The sequence below is a fragment of the Metarhizium acridum genome (genome assembly GCF_019434415.1).
Source record: "Metarhizium acridum strain ARSEF 324 chromosome Unknown scaffold_1, whole genome shotgun sequence".
Taxonomy (NCBI): domain Eukaryota; kingdom Fungi; phylum Ascomycota; class Sordariomycetes; order Hypocreales; family Clavicipitaceae; genus Metarhizium; species Metarhizium acridum.
In genome coordinates, this window is record NW_027094015.1 from 5,047,140 (window position 1) to 5,065,162 (window position 18,023).

Here is an 18,023-nt window from a genome sequence, read left to right on the forward strand (position 1 = left end):
TCTGGGGCAGAGTGGAATCGTGCCGAGAGTTGATGATGTGGTTGCTGGTGTTGCTGGTGTTGAAGCTGAGACGTGGTCCGAGTGGGCCAATCAGGGGAGCGCCACATTGCAGATTGCCATTTGACGCCACGGCAGCAACTATTGCCTAATTGGTCGCGGGGAAGCACTCAACTCAACTCTCGGGGAAACGTAGAGGGGGCACTCCCAGACTCTTCAACAACTGTGGGCTTTTTGTTTCTTTTCCTTTTTGACTCTTAGGGGCGATACGGCACAGGACATGCAGACTGTGAGGTGGTCGAGGGAAATTTGTGTTACAGGGCTGCGTACGTATGCACCATGCCTCGCAGAGTTTTGTCGCATTAAAAAAAATACCCAAAAATAGGCGTGGCCACGCCACGGTATTTTGTGTTATACCCCCTTATATCCCGTGCGACAAGTTTCCCCCTGGCCCCCAATTCCTTTTTCCTTTTCTGGTCATTTCCATGTTGCTAATGTGTTTTCAAGTAGTTGCCGCCAAATGGCAAGGCGAGATCTTCCGTTCTTCCCACACCATCTCCATGACCTCGGGATCTTGTATCGTCCCTCGGTCGATTTGCCATGAGTTTTCCTTTCTAGAAGTGATGGACACTGGTCGTCTTTATGCCGGGGGCGCCTCATGCAGGGGCACGGCACCACCATCCAACGCTTCAGATATGAATGTGTCTGAGTAAAAGTCGCAAAGATACAAAGCATGCCGGATGGTGAAAATTTTTACGAGACCGTTCTCGCTATTTCGACGAATTAACCTGTGCATTGGCCATGCGATTCTTTGTTGAAAAGGGACTCCTCGGGCCTTTCCTTCATGGTTTCTTGCCATGTTTCTTACACATTTCTCCATACTCTAGGGTTGCAACCCACGCCGTACTTGGTAGTAGAACTGACTGGCGCGTTCTTCCACCAGAAGGCTGCCAGCATCGAATCGAGCCAAGTGGAAAACCGTCTCTCTTTACCAGTTATGGAGTATGCTAGCCTTCACATAGCTACATTTGGTAAGACAAAACCGCCGCTTTACTGGCCTTTTGGTTTTGCTCATCGAGCCGTCAACAGTCCTGGCCCTCGCTTTTCCCACTCCAGGACCTCATACGTCTGCGTGGTAAAAGTCAACTGGGATAGGCTTGGTACCTGTGAGACGCAAGAGGTCAATAACTACCTATCACTTCGATGCCTCTCTGCCAGAGGCGATGGCTCCTCGCCTTCACTGGACATGGACTGCTTCCATGTGAACAGGAGCTCGATAGATGATGGTGCCAAATCGGTCTTGCCGTCCCGGCTGCGATAGTCTGGATCTGATTGTGACCGTCTTGGCTAGCAAATTACCGGGTCGATCGCTAGTAACAAATCCGAGGTTATCTCGATTGGCTCAAACGGTCAGAAAAAGGAAAATTGTGTTGGTCCTCCGCCTGACTGCAGCACAGATACCATAGCTGTGAGCAGCATCACGACAAGCACCAGGACGACGCAAGATGCCACCACGCCCACTTCTGCCTCTTCTGTGGTGTTTATCGGTACCAAGGCATGACGGCCTTGTTCCGCCGCATATCCGATGATACTCAGGGTTATAACTATGTGAAACCATGGAAGGTTTATCTATGGGATGCAGGCAGTCCGCAGATATTTGCGCCACTTTGAGGGCAATGATGACGTATGGGCTGGATTGGTGGATTAATCAACCATCTGCAAGTTCATTTGGGGATTTCAATGACAAATTCCTCCTTGAAAACCACAAAGGCCATATACTGAACATGGAGTCAGAGTAATGATCAAATATTCCATGAAAACATCAAGGATCGGCGTAAAGAAAGTCGGTGAAAATCCAGGCAGCTTAGACGTCTCGCTCCCTTTGTGGCATAAACGTGCTACGTGGTTTGCTATCTTTCTCGGTGTACATCAGCCCATTCCAGAGCCACTTTGTAAGCCTAACGGACCCAGAATTCCACGACAGAGCCCTCCTGATTACCATCCTCCTTCTGGGCTGAAGCATCCTCCTCGATGGGTACGTCTTCAAACCGGTCCAGATTCTTGGCCGGCTGTGTCTTATCATCAAGCATCTCGGCGCACTTGATGAAGAGCTTCCCCTTGGTTGTCCTCTCCTTGCTGAATAGGCTCTTCCTCTTATGTCGATACTTGTTGACGCGGAATCCTACCACGACATCGGTGGGTTGAAACCCGAGAGACTGGCCCTTTTCGGCGTTCATATTTCCCTGGCTTCCGCCCCCGACTGGAGCCTATGGCATGTTGACTCCAACTCTGGTATCAGCGTCGGCCTTCCGCACTGCCTCGCTGCCAAAGTGTAGGTTCGTTGCCACCTTTAGCCCCGTAATGATGTAAACCTCCTTCGTGCAGGCCGAGCCCACGGTGTAGTCGTGGACGGGCATGGAGGCCAAACACTTGGACACCCAGTCATCGGTCGGGTCGAAGTACGTGGTCAGGATGCTGTCGCAGGAGAAGGTCTCCTCATTGCTCGACTCGCCGCCCACGCTGGCAACGCCACCGACACATCTCAGTCCCAGACTACGGTGCCGCGTTCGAGGGCCGCACCGACGGCGGCGATGTTGAAGTGGGGGACGACGTGGTAGTTGAAGCTCCGGGCCTTGGAGGACGCCGTGGTCGAGACTGGAGATGTCAACTGGATAGCGGTAGCCTGGTTGGCATCTGGGCCAGTGTTATTCGGGGATTGGAGTAAGACGCAGTAAGGATTTTTGATGGTTTACTGCATATCTGGCTGTGCCAGTGTTGCGTTGAAGCGGCTTCTTGGATCACGAGAATCAAGCCCGACTCCAAAGGGTAACAAGCTGTGCAATTATTGGATAGCGAGGAGGCTGGGAGATAGGAAGGGGGAATGCTAAAATACTGCTCCCATTAGAGATTCTCGTAATCAACAGACGCTGACGCTGAGAGAATTCAAAGAACCTACTAGGATAGTGCATATAGGGATGGCGTATGCAATAAATTATAGACGACCGCATACCCTGCATCACGCATGCCGACCTCGCTTTTAGCTAAGAGCATCGGACCATCGGTAGCGAGCAGCGCCAATCTAACTGGTCATTTCGCAATACCGGATGACATACAGTATAGCCTTGTCTGCGTTTAGATGAGATTCAGATCCGATTTTCTCCAGAATTTTCCCAGCCAATCTTTTGCTCTAGAGTGCTGAGCGTCGTTCTGAGTACGCTCCGAAACGTCTTCCTCGGCTCCCCCCCAGGAACAACCATTATCGCCCCTGGCGCACTGCTCTGGTGGAGTTCCACAACAGTCTTTTCATTTGCTTGCGTGAGGCTGACGGTGCTGAAAATGCCTGGCAAGTCATGGAATCGTTTCCGATCGAGTTGGGGCAGGGTGACGCAGATAAGGGTTCCAAGAAGAAGAAGGCTCGTAAGAGCACCGGTTCCCATACCGCGGCCTAGTTGTCTCGCGCCAAGTTTCTTCGTCTAGGGTCCGATGTCCCAGGAGGTTTGGCCTGTCCTGGAATGATACTGGTTCGGATGCTTTGTTGTTGTGTTTTGGTCTTGGTCTAACTTGGGCCTGTTTCTTTTGTTTTTTCTGTCTCGGCGCCTCTGCTGTTTCCGGCGGGGTAACGGCCCCTTCTGCCTTGTGCGGAGGTTGTGTGTCTTCAGGTTTTTCCTGCCCTCTGGATTCGTTCACAGGCTTAGATGCCCTGGTTCGAGCTCCCCATCTATGCCTTACTAGCTAATCCGATTGACATCTGTTTCTTGCGCTTTTCTTGGTCGACCTCTCCTTCGGGGTTCTTGCTTCCGGCACCCCCTCTTCCGTGATATCGTCCTTGTATTGCAGAAGCATCAATTTGTCCTATACCATCGTCTTCAAGGTGACAGATCATTGTCACAGCTTATTCTCATGCAAAGCCCAACACGGCCTTGGCGGCAGTTCATCATTTGCCGCTGCTCCTCAAAGCCAGAAAAGCCAAGCCCATGACGCCGTCTACTACCGAGTTACTTGTGATTCCAAATGCACCATGGCGATTTTCGCTGCGAGATTCGAATGTTGCTGACCTATTACTTTTCGACCCCTTGTTTCTCTCCAGCCTCAACCCCGAGTATTATACCGCACCATTCTGCTCTAGCCCTAAGGTTTGGGAAAATCTGGGTTTTGGATTGGTTTTTGTGATTCTTGTAATAGGTTTCGTGATTTATCTCGCAGACATTCTCATCTTTAGTAGGACTATTGATAGTTTCGTGTTTTCGACAATATGGGTGGGAGCAGAGTAGGCAGGTCTTGGAAAGTCCTTCTTGCACCAGACTTGGCTTTCGGGCTCTCATCGAAAGGCATACATGACAGTCAGTCATAATGGGCAATGAGAATCGACTTGGACTCACGGGGGCAGACGTTCGTAGATGGGAATTGGTAGAAGATGGGTTCATGGCAAGGCCAAGTTAATGCGTATGGTAATGAGCGTCTCTGTCACACGGTTAGGCCGCAAAAAAGGCGTTGGGCCAGCAACGGTTACACAACGACAAAGAAGGTATCACGAGACCTGGGTTGGGGCTTTAGGCCAGAGCTGCCGCGTGCCTCCAACCCTCACCGACTTCTTGTATTGTCAACGCCAAAGGCCCCTTTCAATGGAAAAAGGCTGCTATTCATCGGGGACCCCGATAAGCCCCAAAACGCCTCAAATAGCTGCTTTCCGATTGTACGAAAAGCCTCAAAAGAAGGCTCGCGCCACCACCCCATTGAAGCCGGACCTTCAATAGCTGGGTACCGTAGAACCCCTCAAATTGATGACTTTCTAGGTAGCCTGTTAGATGACCTTAATACCTATAAATAAGGGCCTGTTTTCCGTACCCAGATAGCTTTAATCAAGGACAATTCCACTCTTCAATCTGCTTCCATAGCTGTTAACCTGATATGTATTTATGGAGACCCCTGGTCCCCTAAGGCCTCTTGTAATACCCAGGGCCTAGGTACGGCTAAAATATAGTATTAGTAGATATTCTCTTTTTAGCTTATTTTTTTTTTTCATAGTTTAATAACAATTTAACGTATAATGTCACTCTATCATATATACTACATAGGGAAATGTCTTAGGCCTACGAAAGAGCTCCATGCTCATAGCCACACTATTTTCCCCTCTTCGTCATAATAGTACTCTCTCTGATATTTGGGGTGCAAGTACACGGCAGCACCGTTCTCCAAATAGCGGTAGATCGCCCCTGTTGTTGGATCTTGTTGGTATCCCGCCTTATCGGAAGCTTTAGCCTTCCCCGTAGCCTTGTCGCTGCTACTGCCACGGCTAGGGGAGCTTTGTCCGCCACGGGAACTGGACTGATACGAGCTGCTGGCCTCGTTTTGCGCCTTCCATTGCTGCACGTACTGTGGGTTAAGCCAATATGCATTATCTCCTAGTTCTTCGGCTGTAGCGGAAGGCATCTGCAAGGATGGGAACCCTGATTTCGACGCTATTACTGTTCCGTCAGGATACACATGTAGCGAGAAGCCAGATCCCTTGAAGTCCTTTTTCTTGCGAAAGGCTACAGATGCGTGGAACGGATCATTCGTCTTCGGTGATGCATGAGGATCTCCACTACGAACACGAATATTAGTCGTAACACGACTTGGTCAATTAATAAAGGGTCTTACTGAAATTTCGCGTAAGGTGTCTTGTGCACTTTCAGTTCCGGGTGATGCTCCTCCACATATGCGACATACTGATCGACGATTCTCCGCACCCACGGTACATTTTTTCCTGTGAACTTTGCGCGGAGTCTGGCCAAAGTAGACTTCATATTGATGAGGGGAGGGGAGAAAGAGAAAGACAGTGTGTATATAAGACGTATTTTGAAGTACAAACAATGGCTTGAGATTCTGATTAATGGCAGGATGGAATGCAATTCCCTTCCAAGGCAGAGAATTCACACCTTTTTATACCCAATACATGGGGAATCATTATGCTGGGTATTGACCCTACCTAAGCCCCTGGTCGGAGGCACATTGACCCAAAAGACTGTTAGCACATGGTTCTGGCAGGTCTCGAGTGGCTACATGTCTCAATTGCAGCTTCCGCTGGTCCAATAATATATCTACATGGCTCAGGTAGAAAGCGCTTGCTGTTTGATACAGCCTGTCGGTAGCCAATTTTAGTGGCAGGGGATTCGCGTTGGCCACAATATCTAATTTTGGTAACGACATCAAGGATCAGTGAAAATAATTGGCCAGCTCCAAGCGCCCGCTGGAGATCGGTCCTCGTTACCTCAGGCACTAAGACCCACAAACCTGTGTGTGATTGGTGCAACAAGCCTCACGTGACTACTCTTGACACCCATGCCAGATCGGCCAACACAATAGGAGGCAGATGAAGACAATGACCACAAAATTCAGCTTCACTCCCGCTTCTTGAGCATGTTTGGTGCACGGCTCATTGCTGAGCTGCTACTTCCATGCTTTAAGAAAGGCCCCAAAATGGGAGGCTTTGGGAGACGGCCCTTTTCACTTTCGGCAAAAAGACCAGCGGCCTATATCCTCCCTGAGCCGATTGACGAGGAGCTGCTCCCGAATGGTCGCTTGAAGTATTTTCATCCAACCCAGCCCGGCCAGATTCTTGACGGCAGATTCAAGACGATTGCAAAACTCGGGTTCGGGTCTGGATCCACTGTCTGGTTGGCAGAAAATCTAGCGTGGTGAGAACACCCCAAAACCCGCCGCCACGACATGAATCTAACCTTCAAATCAGTAAAAGATGGACAAAGTCGTCAGGTCCTCGCTATGTTAGCATCAAAATATCTGCTCTGGATACAAATGCTGCTGATGAGATGAGATGGATGAAGCTTATCTCGAATGCCAATCCATCACACGAAGGTCTCTCACATATTCGGACACCGATTGATGTGTTCGACCTACAAGGTGAATGTGGGACGCACACTTGTCTAGTGTTTGAGCCCATGAGAGAGACTCTTTTCCAGTTCCAACAAAGACTTCCACGACAAAGACTAGGGCCTCCATTATTTAAAGCCTATATGTTTTGCCTTCTTCAAGCCTTGGATTACTTGCATACGGAGTGCCGTCTGATCCATACAGGTTCGGTTTTGCATCTGCATCTTATTTATGTCGCTAACCGCAATGCCAGACATCAAGGACGATAATATCATGGTCACACTTGAGGATGACTCTGTTTTAAAAGATCTTGTACAATACTACAAGAACCATTCCCAGCCTAAGCATGTCAGAAACGAAGACGGACGTGTGACGTATTTGTCACATGATGAACTTGGTGGCCTTCGTGGCACTACTATCCTACCCCGGCTTGCTGACTTCAATCTCTGCTTCCCTGGACTACCCGATAATCGAGGCCATTTATCTCCCATTCAATCTCACCGGTATCGTGCCCCAGAGGTGTTTCTTGGTTGTCCGTGGTCATACAGTGCTGATATATGGAATCTCGGCTTAATGGTAACTCAGGACCCTTTAGTAAATTGACTTTCACATATGTCAGTATACTTATTCTAACCGCAACAGATGTGGAATCTATTAGAAGATACTAGCCTGTTTAACCGGCCTGCTGGTGAGGACGGAGAATATGACGCGCATGTTCATCTTGCTCAAATGATCTCCATCTTGGGAAATCCCCCTGAGGTTCTAATACAAAGAGAACGAATGTGTCGTAGAGCTAACCTCGGTAAGACGGTTATTAACCAGAAGGGTAAAGAGTGCGAAACTATGAACGAGTTTTGGGGAGGTCCCTTTTTTGACAAAGACGGTACGTTGCAAGGCCACACAACTACATTACAGCCCTAATCGATCGTCATATGACAGGCTGCATTATCCGCAAGGACTTGGTCGAAGCAGGGAACAATTTATCCGATACAGTGACTGAGCTGGTTGGGGAGGAGAAGGAGCAGTTTCTAGACTTTGCTGCCAGTATGTTGCAATGGCTGCCCGAGAAAAGGAAGACTGCAAAAGAGCTGCTCGAACATCCCTTTCTTGACACTTTGAAGATTTCATGAATGAGGAAATGAATGGTGAGCCGGGACCATCAAGGGACAAAAAATGAGCATTTTCCACTACCGTCTTACTGAACTTGACAATCTGCAGCATTGGCCAAGACGGCCAGCCTGTGCTAGTCACTTTTGTGTTGTGGAATTGAAGATTGTACTAGTACTTTGCAGTTCTTCGCTCACTGATGTAAACGGGACTGGCGTATGGTATGTTCCTATGTTGAAGCTTGGCTCATCTTGTCTCACACTCAAGTCATGTCAATATTGCGGAGGCAGACTAGACTTGATGAAAGACGCCCTTTTGTCTCTCCACTGCGGCTGTTATACTAGCAGCACACTTTCGCGACTCAGTCACGTATGCTACAATCACCAATACAGTAGCATTGACCCGTACCTTCAAATTAACGGCACCAAAACTGAATGGCGTGCGAAACTGTCGCGCCTTCCCGTCGGGCAAGGCACCTTGTGCGATTTTCCACCGTGATCCAAGCAAGAGTTGATACGAACTGTGCGAAACTAACAGGGATTGCGAAAGCTGTGAACAATTTTGGTCTCGCCAAACCTCACTATAAACTACACTTCTCGAGCTCAGGGAACACTAGCTTTCAATGCTGACATCGTCGCACGATCTTTTAATGAGAGACGCTGTCCTTCTCCTTGCGATAAGTTACCTTTAGCGAGAAGAAGCGGTTTCTCCGGCTACCATTCTGGTCTGGCCAGCAGGCCAATTTGTGGTCGTTTTGCGAATGCAAGTATTGGTGAACTGTGCTCAGACTGACACGCATCACCAATCCTCTAGCATGTGTAATTGACAAGCCCAAAGCTTTTTTTTCCCGGTGCTCAAGCACCTTGGATAGTTAGAAAGCGCATTTTATTTTAGTTTATACTTTTATTTAAAATAATAAAAAATAACCTCTTAAATCGCGATTGTGGCCCTTTACCTCGGTATCTCGTAGGTGCTATACTTTCTCTCTAACACATCTTAGATCGCGCTGTTGGAACCAACAAATCAATCCCAACGTCCTTATCGACTCTACACGTACCATTCTGACACAAGATACTCTTCAGTGCGTCTTTCGCTATCGGTCACTCAACGTTCACCTTAAATTAGTAATATATTTCTCTGTTGCTCAACAAGCCGATGGCCTGCGCCTCAAACTTCGAAACCGAACCTGAAGCCAGAACTCACTCGAGGCTCACTGACGAATTTAAAATAAAAGCAGAACAGAATATGCAGCTGATTCATATAACAAAGTTGAGCATAGAATATTGGTTATCTGAGGCGTTGGTCTCAGGTTGAGACTCTCAGCCATTTCGAGGATCAAGAGGCAGGTTACCTCCCTGCATCCTTTTTTTCGATTGCAAAAGCCTCCGAACAGACGAGTTCGACGTGCGATGGGGGAAGTAGCACGGGAGATGCGCCGACCGCTACTCTGCCCGTGGTGCGTCACGTAATGTACAAGATACTGTGACAAGGGCTCAAGGAGGGCTTGGAGCTAATAGCTCAATTCATCTAATAACAGTCTTTGGTATCAAAGGTCCTTGGTTTTCCAAGTCCTTGAGGGACCAAAGGTCGCTATAAATACAAGAAGTCGGTGAGCCCTAGGTCTCGTGACCGTAGCCCTTATGTAACCAGCTATTTCCGTGTAACACCAGCTTCCTCTCTCTTTAGCTCGCCTACGAGCTATTATTCAAGGGTTATAATGATATTTACCGCAGGTTCTGGTTAGGGTTAGGTTTCTGAATGCCAGCGTGGAAATGCTTGAATAACCTCCCGTAAATCTAGTCAAAGGCAGGGTCACTGCTTGCTAGTACGGTAAGACTATTACCTCTCGTAAATCTAGTTAGAGGCAGGGTTACTACTTACTAGTACGGTAAGACTATTACCTCCCGTAAATCTAGTTAAAGGCAGGGTTACTGCTTGTTAGTATAGTAAGAGGTAATTTATATTCTTAGTAATCTAGTAGAGGTATTATTCGCTTAATAGCCTAAGAATAAAAGAATGCCTTTAAGGGAAAACTATTATTTATAATAAGGGCTTAAGGAGAGCTTAAAGCTAATAGCTTAATTTATCTAATAATAGTCTTTAATATTAAAGGTCCTTAGTTTTCCAAGTTCTTAAGGGACTAAAGGTTGCTATAAATACAAGAAGTTAGTAAGCCCTAGGTCTCGTAACCGTAGCCCTTATATAACCAGCTATTTTCGTGTAATACTAGCTTCCTCTCTCTTTAGCTCGCCTACGAGCTATTATTTAAGGGTTATAATAATATTTACCGCAGGTTCTAGTTAGGGTTAGTGTAAGATTGTAAGAGGGACTGGAAGTCAGGTAGCCAAAGTAGGGGTAGCTGTATTGTAATAACTAAAGCTTATCCTATTCTCTAGTTGTGCGAGATGCAGGGGATATGGTCCCAAAGCCCCCGTTCCACGTGACGTTGTCAATCGCGTTGCAGGTGGGCGGGGTTCCCCAACCACCTTACAGTTAGGTTTTTAAATGCCAGCGCGAAAATGCTTAAATAACCTCCCGTAAATCTAGTTAGAGGTAGGGTTACTACTTGCTAGTATAGTAAGACTATTACCTCCCGTAAATCTAGTTAAAGGCAGGGTTACTGCTTGCTAGTACGGTAAGACTATTACCTCCCGTAAATCTAGTTAGAGGTAGGGTTACTACTTGCTAGTACGGTAAGACTATTACCTCTCGTAAATCTAGTTAAAGGCAGGGTTACTGCTTACTAGTATAGTAAGAGGTAATTTACATTCTTAGTAACCTAATAGAGGTATTATTCGCTTAATAGCCTAAGAATAGAAGGATACCTTTAAGGGAAGACTGTTATTTGTGATAAGGGCTTAAGGAGAGCTTAGAGCTAATAGCTCAATTCATCTAATAACAGTCTTTGGTATTAAAGGTCCTTGGTTTTCCAAGTCCTTGAGGGACCAAAGGTCGCTATAAATACAAGAAGTCGGTGAGCCCTAGGTCTCGTGACCGTAGCCCTTATGTAACCAGCCATTTCCGTGTAACAGATACACTACGCCGTTGCAGAAGTGGCTCGGCGTGTGGAAAACACGGACTGTCGCAATTAGTATCTAACGAGTTGCCGATCTGGCTCTTATCCAACAGCGACACGTTGGCGCTTGATGACATTTACACGGCCGAAACTGACAAGCGGAGTTGGGCTAGTTCAATGATAGCTACTTCGGGTTTTAACGCTCGGCATGGTGTCAGCAGTGTTATTCAGGTAGGCATGACAATATTTTCATTGACTCTTGAGACCTTGAGATGGATTTCCCACTCCGGTTCGTGACCAGGGTACTCAACCATCCGGCCAGGAGACAACGCTATGATCTTCCAGCTTTTGTGGACAACATATTCCATATCCAATCCTTGATGATCTGGCTGGAAAACGGCCGGAATCTGGACCTTTGCAGCAGGCGTCTTCCTGGCCGTTGGGTTGTTCTCGGTCCTGGTAGGATTAATCCGTGTATGCATTGGTCCGCCTGTCTTAACGTCCTGTATGAGACAACATGTTTTCTTGGCAAAGAGCGGAAAGGTTGAATTTTCAATGCCTCAAGGATATCTGGCTACGGGCTACAAGGTAGCAAGAGTGACATTAGGGCGTCTAGGGCTTCCGAAGAAAAGAACAGTGGAGGGCAGGCAATTTATCTATCCGCGTCTAGGAGAGCCTTGATAGGTTGAATGGTTCTCCTTGGAGCTTTTCAGATGTGCAAGGACAAAAAGTAATATGGGTAAAACTCAAGTCAATTTATAGCTACGCCTTTCTCTTATCTAAATAATAATGATTCTTAACACTCTTTGCTATGAAAAGAATATGCTTTAATTGCGAAGTAATTTTACCCCCCTTTTATTCTGTTAATAATGGCGTTATTCCCACGAATTCCACCACGCTATTCTATATCGTAGAAAATAAAATTCGTGTCTCGGGACTAGCTAATAGTATTGAAGAGTTAAGGAAGCTTTCCATGTTTACTATAAATTATAAAAGCTCTCCTGAATAACGTTAACATTATCTTTAACCCAGGTCTAGTGGGACTCAAACCCAAATATCCAAGGACCGATGAGAGGGTTGCGAGTGCTCAGAACCACGAGCTTGACGCTGCGTTGAGCGAAGTCTGTTTGGACAAGACAGAGCACAGCGAGCTCCCAATCGCGGTCATAAGTCTCGAACTCCTGGAAAGTTTAATGATGTACCGTCTGGAATAGCGAATACGACTGCCCAAATACACTGTAAGTAGCTTGGTGAATACGCTGAACTCATGGATCGAGGTTGATGCTTACCAAATTTTTAACTGCTTTCTTGCTTGAATGGGATAATAAGTGTCAGACAGGTCCAATTTCGAATGCACTTGGCGAAGAATAGCAAGTTTAGCTCTAGATTTGCGGTGTTATATACACTAGGCTAAATTCGCTGCCCATCCACGCATATCCTCATCTCGAGGAAACCAGCACTTAGTAGTTACCTGCTATATGTGCCGGTCTTGGTGTCATAAGACAAGATAATACGAGTAGTAACACTTTACGAATATGAGAGGTGTTAGCGGTTCCCGCAGGCCTAACCGGAATGCTTCCTGCGCAGTAAGTGCCTACTTTTGTGCATGGGTACGTAAAGGATCGCCGCTCGTCGAGTATTCGTCAAGTTTAGCGGGGGTCGTCCGCACCGGCAGAAAACAGAGTCTTCCTCCCTTGCCTAGGAAACTGATAAACTATCGTGCAGCTAACTATGCAACTCCTGCCCAAGTACGAAACGCGGGATCCAGTGTGGTACGCTTCGGAGCAGACCAACTAAATACTATAAATTCGCTTACAATATTAGACACTCAAATTAGAGTTGAACGTAATCTAAAAGAAGCTTATGAATATAAAATAGCCTTTATAATAAAACTCATAATTAAATATCTCAGGTTTTGGTGGCCCACACTCGTGTACCGGATTGTCGTGCCAATGCTTCCTTTGCCCTTGCACACAGCCTAATTTGCGTCATTGCGCAATCTGGTCAGGTTTCAGTCTTCTTAACAGCTTGCCATGTTAACTCCACAGATCCCGAAGTCCTAGATCCGTTTTCTCCGGAGTTGCTATACTGGAGGGAGCTGGTAATTGGATTACGAACAGCTTGGCCCGGGAATGATGCGAATGCCGCTGAAACATGCTGATCAAGCTAACCCAAAATGGCAATGCCAATGACTTGAGGAGAGACTATCATGCATCTATACATCAGTGTTGCGTACCCTGTGTTCATCCATCCAAAGTAGGAGCCTGGTGCTGGGGAGGGTTGTCGTCGCGTCGATATGCAGACGTCTTCAAGAGGCTGTGTACATGCAAGTGTAACTGCCGTTGCCCCAATCTGGTCTCGATTGCTACGGAGTGTGTAGCATACTCAGCCCTTTTTTGGGAGTGATCGTCTTTCCGATGCTCCCGCGTGAAAAGAGCAGCTATCCAACCTGACCTCGAATGAAATGTAATCACTCGTGGCTGCCTCTTGCGGCCCGAGAGACGCAAGACACATGCATCAGACCACCCTGTACTCACTCGAAGAACACAAACGATAGGCCAGAGCGTAGTAGAAGCACCCGTGGTTTGGGAGGCGAATACTATTGTTGCTTCGCATTGTCACAAATGCTAGACAATACAAGGCGAGCCGGTTCGTGTTGCAGTTCGCGCACCAAATCATGAGGAACGAATTCTTGCCCTGAGATAACTGACGTAGAAAATAGCCCCCATAAACACGACTCTCCCGCCAAAGGTATTTGATACGTCAAGCTGCAGACTGTGTATGGGCTGAATGCGGTGTAACTCTAGCCTAGGTCTTTGGAGTACACAGTCTGTGGCAGAATCTATTTGCCGATTTAACAAGTACACACTCCAATATTGGACAGCGTTATATAGCACGCCGAAAAACAGTCGGGTGCCCCGTGTAGTCAAATACTTTTTGCCTCCCACTGAAGTCGATCGGCCGCAGAATATGAAAGCTGTGCGGCCATGACCAAAAGTAACCCGAGCAGGCAACCATGAATGGTGAAGCAGCCCCGGTCAGCTTGCGATCTCTGCGGTCTTGACGTTCAACTATCCCGTTTCCCAAGAATAGGCTACGTCAGTTCCGTGTCATTGGTCAGAAAACGCCGGAATGGTGGTCTCTGCAAAGCACCGACTTGAGGAGCCAAGCAAGGCGACCTTGCACGGACATAAAACAGCCCTTCAACACGAGGGACTTGTCGAAGCAAGGGAAAATGGAGAAATTGATGCCATCCCACTATACAACAGACCATTATAAAGGCAGATTCACTATCCTTTCTTAGTCGTTACCTCACGAATTCAAGTTATTAGGCTGTATGTCGAAGCTGCTCGCAGCCAGCAAGCCGGATTTGAACCCTTTTTATACAGCTCCTAAAGTAGTACTAGCTAGTAAGCGGATAAACAAAAGATATAACATGAAAAGTTCCTTTTATATTGTAATGCTACTAGCTTTATAACTAGCGATAATAGGAAGGAAAGACTAGATAGCCGAGGTGCTGCTCTCACGGACCCTCTTCATGGACAATCACTTTATCCATGTCACATCCAACCCTACTACTACCCTTGTACCGTAGGCCTATTTCTGCCATGATAGATCTTTGACTTGACATACACAACGGGAGTACTAGGCATCTTCACGGACTAAACTTTTCCAAATTCTGGAGCGGAGGGACTAGTTTTCCTTTGCCCAGTTTGGATCAATATCGATGTCCCCAGCACCTACACACCCACTGAATCTCCCAGAAGCAACTTCATCTTCCAGGGCTTTGAATATCTTGGCTAGGTATACCTTCTCGCCGGGAATTCCAATACCCACGCATTGTCCAGCATCAATCATTTCCTCAAAGCAGCTTCTGCCAAGCTTGGAGACGTCACCAGAACTGGGATTGTGATTTTCTCCTGCGCGCTTCCTCCAGAACAACCACCTGGCGACGCTGAAGCCCTGCGTGATATTTGCATCGGTTACGAGCGGCCCTGGGGCATAAGAAGCGGCATCATCGGCGGCTGATGGTGGAGGACAATAGTTCTCGCTAGACATTTTCATGAACTTTATCTTGCTGTACCTAAGCCACTCTTGGCACGCAGGGAGCAAATCTGCTAGAGTCTCAGATGGTAGCTCTGTTTCTAGCGCTCTGGCAAAGAGCAGTGCACAGCGAGATAGCTGGGGCGTGCCAATGCCGATAGCAAAAAGCTTGCTTGTGAAGGCAGCGAAGCTTGCTCTCTCCACGCCGGTAAGCTTCGCCGATTCTTTGACCCAAAAGTCGTAAAGGTCGTCGGCGAGGTAAGGAAGGTCGGTCCAGAGCCGCTGGCCGTTGGGCATGATGACGAATTCTTCCGGCTTTTGATCTGCAGGCTCCTACTTCGCCCGTGTAACGGTGCCGAGCTCTCGCACTTCGAGGATTAGTGTGACGAGCCTGTCCAGCTCAGCACTGTCCGCTGGTTGGGTCATGGCAACATGGATGAACTCGTCCCAAGCATGGTGGAGAAATCCCTCAATGCTGATCAGGTCGTACGTGAGAGAGAAGTAGTTCATTCCAATGCGAAAGACATCATCTCGTAGACTGTGCCAAATTTGGCGAGCTTTCTGAGGGTCCCGTTGATACTCGCTGCGTTTCTCGGCGCGAGTTGTGAGCGGGATAGAGCAGCCGCCAGTCGGACGCTCGGCAATTTTGTTAAGGGATAGCAGATGCAACAGAGATAGAAGCCCGTGTACGGAACATCCAGTCACCATATAATGCGAGTCTGTTACCTTTTGAATTGGTTAGATGGTGAAGGTTATGTACTGTATCGAGAGGGGAGCTACGTGCCTTATGGTTGCCTGGGCACACGTGTCGGTAATATCGCAGAGTTGCTGTACGTAGTACAGCGATGTGAAATTACTGTCAAGAGGCAGAAGCAGAGCCACGCAGTCAGCAAAGCAAAGCGCGTCTAATGGTCCTCGATCTTCCCGCGCCGGACAACGCCTCGGCCGCACTGTCTCGTGCAGTGATGTAGATCCAGACAGCCACAGAGACTTGTCGCTCTGCATGTGCCTTTGTTCTATTTTGCCCTCACATGTCAGAATGCGTGAAGATCTGCCATGTCCAATGATGTCAACCGCTAGTTGCCAGCTGACTTGGCGAGGCCGATCGGCCGGCGGCCCGGGATATCGCTGTGGTTGTGGTGACATGTCAGGCATATCTGAACCTCATGAAGTCATTTAGGGCCGAGTCATGCGCGCCTCCCTTGCACTTTCGAATGAATCATAAAGTACATCTCGCCATGGCTCGCGGGGTCGGTCTGCAAGATGTCAGCACAAACTGAGACTTCGAGAAGCAGGATGACCAACTCAACGATTACATGGCACGATGGAATTCGACAATGTTGAAGTCCGTTTCACCTCCCCCTTTACAGACGGAGATGGCAGGCGGGCGTGGTGTGCCAGCGTCGTCGTCAATGGCCGCAGACAACCGACGGCGACATTGGTAGATCCGTGGACCAAGGACTAGTGCGAGAAGCATCTCAAGCCCCATGAGGCCAATTGGTATGTAGGTTAGTTATACAGTGACCCAAGCTACAAAGTTGATTGATATTGATCCAAGGAAGCTCTGTAAAGGACTCTGTCGGAGTACGCAGCAAGCCCAATGGATCAGCTACAACTACGCAAGTCAACCTTCTTAGGAGAAGCCACTGCCGAGTGTGTATTCATGACACCCTCCACAATGAAGAATCCGCCAGCTCAGGCATCCACTCGGTGCTGTGGGAGACGCTGGAGAACATGGCTCTTTGGCCAGAGGGCACCAAGTGTGTGAAGATCATCTGGGTCCTCGATGTGGCCGGCGGCGATGTAAATGCCGCGCAGGACAGGGACGAATATCGAATCCTTCTGGTGATTGCGAGGACGTTTAGGCAGGCTCATGACGGCTATTTCATCGACTACCATGCCAGCCTTGTCCAGAGCTCCCTTTTACGCATCGCCCTTTCCACGAGAGACAAAAGGCTACAGCCTCAATTTTCCATTGAAGTGATACGTCCCAGTACTTTCGACGTGTTCCAGAAACACATTCGTTGCCGGGGAACGTGTTGGTTCGACCTTGTTCATCTCGACGTACACGGGAAATTCATCTCTGATGACTCGGCTGCCAACTGCACTCGTCAACACAGCGCTTCCTCTCTCCGGTCTGCGAAGCGCTTCGACGCTCTCCTCGAGAAGAATAGGCCATCGAGAAGACAGGGCAACTTTTAAAGTGCAGTCAACGACAATTGCTTCGAGGGCGCCAACGTCAAAGACGTCGCGGTCTTGTTTCAAGAATATAAAGTCCCTAGGGTGGCCTTGAGTTTTTGCTGGTCGTCACACGCTTGGGACAGCATGCTCGCCAATATGAGCCAGATATTGATCCAGCACGGCGTATCGTTTGTGTCTGCCATGTGCTCCGTGGTTCTCAAAACTACGGTACAGACATACTATTGCGTTTTACACGGCGTATCTATAGAGGGAGAAAGCCTGCAGTCATGGTGTTGATATGCTGGCTGGAATCGACTCGAGGCAAATGATTTTTGCTGCGGTCGGTTGACTTTCTTGAGGAGACGACGTTGAAAGAAGAAGCCTTGCGACGTTCAAGTATCCATTTCCATGGCCTGGTGCGTCTCCGCCGATATCCAAAACACAGCTGAGAACTGGTCCTTGAATTCGCGGGCATAGCCCATTGCAAGCTCGGTCTTGCCGATTCCACCAGGGCCATGGAGCACAATTGTCGGGCACTGATGAGCATCAGATGAGTCTTTTCGGATCAACTCGTTAAGTCGCTGTAGTTCCTCATCCTCCTTGGCGAAAGCCTTGCCTATTGCCAATGGTATATGATGGCACGACAAAACTATCGCTTTTGGCGTTTTCGGGCCGACCTTGGCCCCCGTTCGTCAGCCGCAAGGGTAACATGATTGGGACAGAAGACCCTGCTCCAAGGTAGCTCATTTTTCATCATCTTTCCAGTTGGAATCGACTATATGAGCAGCCTCCCCGCAGAGGCTGACAA

The 18,023-nt window shown here is 48.1% G+C and overlaps 8 protein-coding genes across 8 annotated transcripts; 3 read left to right on the forward strand and 5 right to left on the reverse strand.

Moving 5' to 3' along the window:
* Nucleotides 1-227: 227 nt before the first annotated feature.
* Nucleotides 228-2,786, forward strand: J3458_001582 (uncharacterized protein). Its single transcript, XM_066116800.1, has 2 exons — nt 228-427; nt 508-2,786. The coding sequence occupies exon 2, from the start codon at nt 842-844 to the stop codon at nt 1,316-1,318; it is 477 nt and encodes a 158-aa protein (XP_065978686.1). The 5' UTR covers nt 228-427; nt 508-841; the 3' UTR covers nt 1,319-2,786.
* Nucleotides 1,151-2,722, reverse strand: J3458_001583 (uncharacterized protein). The gene has a single exon (XM_066116801.1). It carries the CDS (start codon nt 2,232-2,234, stop codon nt 1,956-1,958), a length of 279 nt encoding a protein of 92 aa, XP_065978687.1. The 5' UTR covers nt 2,235-2,722; the 3' UTR covers nt 1,151-1,955.
* A 2,040-nt stretch (nt 2,787-4,826) lies between the features above and the next one.
* Nucleotides 4,827-5,865, reverse strand: J3458_001584 (uncharacterized protein). The gene is made up of 2 exons (XM_007814862.2): nt 5,638-5,865; nt 4,827-5,581 (listed from the first exon to the last, which is right to left on the reverse strand). The coding sequence occupies exons 1-2, from the start codon at nt 5,781-5,783 to the stop codon at nt 5,107-5,109; spliced, it is 621 nt and encodes a 206-aa protein (XP_007813053.2). The 5' UTR covers nt 5,784-5,865; the 3' UTR covers nt 4,827-5,106.
* Nucleotides 5,866-6,365: 500 nt separating this feature from the next.
* J3458_001585 (uncharacterized protein) lies at nt 6,366-8,804 on the forward strand. Its single transcript, XM_007814863.2, has 5 exons — nt 6,366-6,674; nt 6,728-7,071; nt 7,121-7,443; nt 7,510-7,750; nt 7,807-8,804. The coding sequence occupies exons 1-5, from the start codon at nt 6,397-6,399 to the stop codon at nt 7,995-7,997; spliced, it is 1,377 nt and encodes a 458-aa protein (XP_007813054.2). The 5' UTR covers nt 6,366-6,396; the 3' UTR covers nt 7,998-8,804.
* Nucleotides 8,805-14,683: 5,879 nt separating this feature from the next.
* J3458_001586 (uncharacterized protein) lies at nt 14,684-15,331 on the reverse strand (the record flags this gene model as incomplete). The annotated part of the gene is made up of 1 exon (XM_066116802.1): nt 14,684-15,331. One exon carries the CDS (start codon nt 15,329-15,331, stop codon nt 14,684-14,686), a length of 648 nt encoding a protein of 215 aa, XP_065978688.1.
* Nucleotides 15,332-15,367: 36 nt separating this feature from the next.
* J3458_001587 (uncharacterized protein) lies at nt 15,368-15,742 on the reverse strand (the record flags this gene model as incomplete). Its single annotated transcript, XM_066116803.1, has 1 exon — nt 15,368-15,742. One exon carries the CDS (start codon nt 15,740-15,742, stop codon nt 15,368-15,370), a length of 375 nt encoding a protein of 124 aa, XP_065978689.1.
* Nucleotides 15,743-16,768: 1,026 nt separating this feature from the next.
* J3458_001588 (uncharacterized protein) lies at nt 16,769-17,236 on the forward strand (the record flags this gene model as incomplete). Its single annotated transcript, XM_007814865.2, has 1 exon — nt 16,769-17,236. The coding sequence occupies one exon, from the start codon at nt 16,769-16,771 to the stop codon at nt 17,234-17,236; it is 468 nt and encodes a 155-aa protein (XP_007813056.2).
* Nucleotides 17,237-17,607: 371 nt separating this feature from the next.
* On the reverse strand, nt 17,608-17,926 carry J3458_001589 (uncharacterized protein; the record flags this gene model as incomplete). The annotated part of the gene is made up of 2 exons (XM_066116804.1): nt 17,608-17,831; nt 17,893-17,926. 2 exons carry the CDS (start codon nt 17,924-17,926, stop codon nt 17,608-17,610), a joined length of 258 nt encoding a protein of 85 aa, XP_065978690.1.
* Nucleotides 17,927-18,023: the final 97 nt, after the last annotated feature.